A 4,446-nucleotide genomic window follows, 5' to 3' on the forward strand; every position below is an offset into this window, starting at 1 on the left:
ACCCATCCCCCCTTCTCAAACATGACGTTCCAACCTCATCAGACATTCAATATTGTACAGAAATTTGATGGCTCGTCCATTCCGGTTGAAGATTTCTTGGAAAATGTTGAATCTATGATTATTCAAGGTGGAATGTCTAGAGATGACCCCTCTTTCGGCAATAAATGCGTAAACGCGGCTGAAACACGTTTAGAGCTTACCTCAGCGAAAGTACGTAACGCGATTAACGCCTTTAAGACATTGCCATCCGAATTGCGCAGTTGGAGTTATTTCCAGGATATATTTAGATCTTCGTTCAAATCCTTGGATGTAAGTCACCATATTCAGTTCGCGAGACTTATTCAATTAAAGCCTGCTTCCTTGTCCGAAGACGACATTCGATACTTTATCAATCAGCTTCGGGTTCAAGTTTCAAAATGGGTTAAGAGTATTCCCCACAACCATGACTCCCACATAAAGTCCTTGTTTAACGACCATCACGTCTCCTCCATGACGTATATGGTCAAATCTATCCTAGTTGCTTCTTTACCTACTTCTGTACAAGAGCAAGTTTGGGAACCCTGTGAAGATACTGATTTACTTAAGTTACCCGGCGTATTTGCCAAGTCTATCAGAGAGAAGGCTCCCACAGTATCAGTCAATGCAGGCGTTCCCACGACTAAGGCAAACACCACACAAGACAACACACCCTTACGTAACACAAACAAACACAAACAACCAAACGACAAACCACAACGCAACCCTAACCCGCGGTTCCACAACCATGACACGAAAACACAACACTCAAGACAAACCTCCCCTCACAGATATAATGCGGGACATAAGACTCGTTTTCCCCCATCATCTAACTCACCTCATGTACCCAGACGTAAACAACCTTGTGTCACGAATTGGGCACCAGACAGAAATCAGTGTTTTAATTGTTGTGCGAAAGGTCACGGTGCCGACTCATGTTATTCGACACCGTACTGTCCTTATCACGGCACGCGCTCACACCCTTGGGCTCACTGCTCAGCGTTCCCTGACCAGGTGGATCAAACTTACAGATTGCTCCAGCAACGCCAAGCAAACCGCCATTTTTTAGGGAAAAGCCAAAAACACCCAGACACGGCGACACTACAAGCACAATACCGGTAACACATCACATTGTCTCAACTAGTTGCATCCCTAATGATATCACTCAACCGCCTTTGCTTCCATCTATATTGAATGACAAGCCTGCATATTTCTTCTTAAGGCGCTGTCACACTAGCACTTTTCCGTCGTTTTCTTTCGTCAATTTTCAAAAAATTGTCAATTTTCGGAGGCGCGCAGTCACACTAGCGCTTAAGCACCAGGAACCGTCGGCTCAGTCACGCGATAACCGCTCAGTTGTAAACAATGGATCCGAGCAAGCGACAGTGCGCAGCAATGCTAAACTTTGTCGTAGCAGTTGCTGAGCGTAGGAAAATTCAACCAAAGAAACGAATTTGGGTCCGTTCATGGTTGAAAAGACGAGAGACTGAGAGTGTTTACCATCGCCTCGTCAAGGAATTAACCTTGGAAGATCCTAACGAAATGAAGAAATGGCTTAGACTGGACAAAGTGCAATTTGATCACCTCCTTCATCTAGTAACACCCTTAATTCAAAAGAGTGATACTAAGATGAGGAAGGCAGTGACTCCAGGAGAACGCCTGACCCTTACTCTGCGATATTTGGCAACAGGTATGTACTATATAAAACAAGAATCTCTATTGGTGGTATGATACTTTTAGAATTTCCCACAGTACTCAGGGCTGTGATTTCTAGCCTTCACATTTAGTGGAAACCCATGTAATGTTCATACTCCAAGGAACCACATATACAGTATAAAGAAAGAAAGAAAAAAAAAAAAAAAAAAAAAAAAAAAAAAAAAAAAAAAAATATATATATATATATATATATTATATTATATTATATTTTAAAGCAAAGTTTTTGGGCAGTATTATTCTTATGAAATCAATATCCATATGCTAAAAAAAAAAGAAGAGGAGACTATGAGATACTATGCCTTCAGCTTTTTCTAGCTCTGATGATATCTTTTTGTTATTCCACTTATTTTTAACTAAAAGTATGAGATCTATATTTTACATTACATGTTGAGTAGGAATTATGAATAAACAAGGCTTGTAAACTTGAAATTCAAGTTTCATAAATTATTAGAGAAATAATTTATTCACAATATAAACTTACAATAGGGCCATGACATTCTTTTGCTGTAAATACGTGGTGAAGATTTGTTGTTCTTTTTGGGGAAGAGGGGCAGCAGCTCCTCTTAAAGGGGGTTACAGGGGAGAAAGCCCGTTAAGTTATGGAGGCCATAATTACGATAACATTATATATCCTTGATATGATGTGGCCGTATTGTAAGGCTTTACTGATGCATTTCTTCCGAGACAGTTTATCTTCAACTGTAGGCATTATTATTATTTGAATTATTATTACATCTTCTAATTGATGTTCCTTTTCTTTATAGGTGAATCCCAAACATCACTAGGATACCAGTTTAGGATTAGCCATAACCTGGTCTCTAGTATAATACCAGAAGTATGTAAAGCTATTTACCAAGTGTTGCAGCCAACATATTTACACATCCCACGCACACAGGCTGAATGGAAAGACGTTGCTAAGAAATATTATAGTCTCTGGAATTTCCCAAACTGCATTGGGGCTCTGGATGGAAAGCGAGTCCTTCTTGCAAAGCCAGCGCGTTCAGGATCAGAATTCTATGACTATAAAGGTCATTTTAGCATAATTATGATGGCATTAGTTGATGCCGATTATAAATTTATGTATTTGGATGTTGGTGCTTGTGGTCGAGCTAGTGATGGCGGAGTGTGGGAGAGATGCAAATTGAGGGAAGCTCTAGACAGAGATGCATTAAATATTCCTTCCTCCTCAACACTCCCCAACTCAGACAAAGAGGCTCCCTTTGTCATTGTAGGAGATGAGGCTTTTCCATTAAAAACATATTTAATGAAGCCATTTCCTGGGAGAGATCTGACAAATGAAAAGTCAATATATAATTATCGTGTTTCCCGAGCCAGGCGCACATCAGAAAATGCTTTTGGGATTTTGGCAGCAAGGTTCCAGATATTCAAGAGACCCATCTGCACAACTCCAAATAATGTGAAAGACATTGTCTTTGCCGCAGCTGTTCTTCACAACTATTTGAGGTCTCACTCAAAGAAGACATACTCTCCACCTGAGCTCTTGGATAGAGAAGACCTTCAAAGACGTCAACTATCCCTTGGTGAGTGGCATCAGGCTCCTCAAGGTGGGCTAGAAAGACTACCAGTTGTTGGACGTGGACACAGCAATAATGCACGAACAGTCCGTGAAACTTTGCTGTCTTACTTCAACAATGAGGGTAAAGTGAGTTGGCAAGATGAAATGGCCCTCCTACATTAATGTGGCACCTGAATTTATATATATTTGTCGTCAAGATTGTTATGTTGTATACTATACTCAATAAAGGAAAGAAAGGTTTGACAAACTATCATTTTCTTCAATATACCATAATATCATTCTGAATCAAGGAATCTCCAAAGAAAATCAATACATATATATATTTGTAGTCTTTATTTCTTTACAAAAAAGCAAATCAACATTCTGAAAATAAATCTATAATGTATAAAAATATTTGGTATTAAATGTAAAACAAAATAAATCAAAATATACAAAGTAACTAAAATAATTCATAAAACCTAATATAAAATATGACTAAGACTAGAGAAAAACTTCAACTAGTTGTATATCACATATCATTTACATGCAACTAAAATAACTCTTAAGACCTAATATAAAATATAAAATATGACAGACCAAAGAACAATCTAAACTAGTTTCATATCACATTTCATTTACATTTAACTAAAATAACTAATATAAAATTACTAAGACTAAAGAACAACTTAAACTACATGTTTATCACATTTTGCATATTACAAAGTAACCCCATTCTTCATAGCCAATTCTCCAAGAACATTATTTAGTCCTTGCACCACCATTGCTCTCAAATCTGGACTAAAACTTCTTATCCACCATTCCATGCTTTTCCCAAAACTGATACAAAAATCATCCTCTGTCTTCTTAGTTAACACATCTGTCAACACTTTCACTGCCTCAAGACACTGGTCAGTCACAGGATCATCAATTTTCTCTTTTTTAGCTTTTGGTTGACAAGGGGTAGTCCTAGGTGTCACTGGAGGTTCTGGTGAGGGTGAAGATGGTGTTACAGATATGGATGGTGTTGGGGATAGATCTAACGAACTGGCTGAAAATAAGATCGTGGGTTCTAATTTAACCAAACTTCTTGAATTTCCTTCCAATTTCTCTACACTTGATAAATTATTCCCCGCTCCTGATGAATATAATTGTGGCTGAAAAAGACAAAAAAGTGATATAAGTATAATTGTTTAGAATAA

The 4,446-nt window shown here is 38.1% G+C and overlaps 1 protein-coding gene across 1 annotated transcript; it reads left to right on the forward strand.

Annotated features, from left to right (window-relative positions):
• The first annotated feature begins 1,277 nt into the window (after positions 1-1,277).
• Positions 1,278-3,526, forward strand: LOC122253182 (uncharacterized). Its single transcript, XM_043016032.2, has 2 exons — positions 1,278-1,705; positions 2,496-3,526. The coding sequence occupies exons 1-2, from the start codon at positions 1,381-1,383 to the stop codon at positions 3,428-3,430; spliced, it is 1,260 nt and encodes a 419-aa protein (XP_042871966.2). The 5' UTR covers positions 1,278-1,380; the 3' UTR covers positions 3,431-3,526.
• Positions 3,527-4,446: the final 920 nt, after the last annotated feature.

Source organism: Penaeus japonicus, unplaced genomic scaffold, assembly GCF_977035675.1.
Source record: "Penaeus japonicus unplaced genomic scaffold, GWHDUDI00000001_assembly GWHDUDI00000004, whole genome shotgun sequence".
Classification (NCBI taxonomy): Eukaryota; Metazoa; Arthropoda; class Malacostraca; order Decapoda; family Penaeidae; genus Penaeus; species Penaeus japonicus.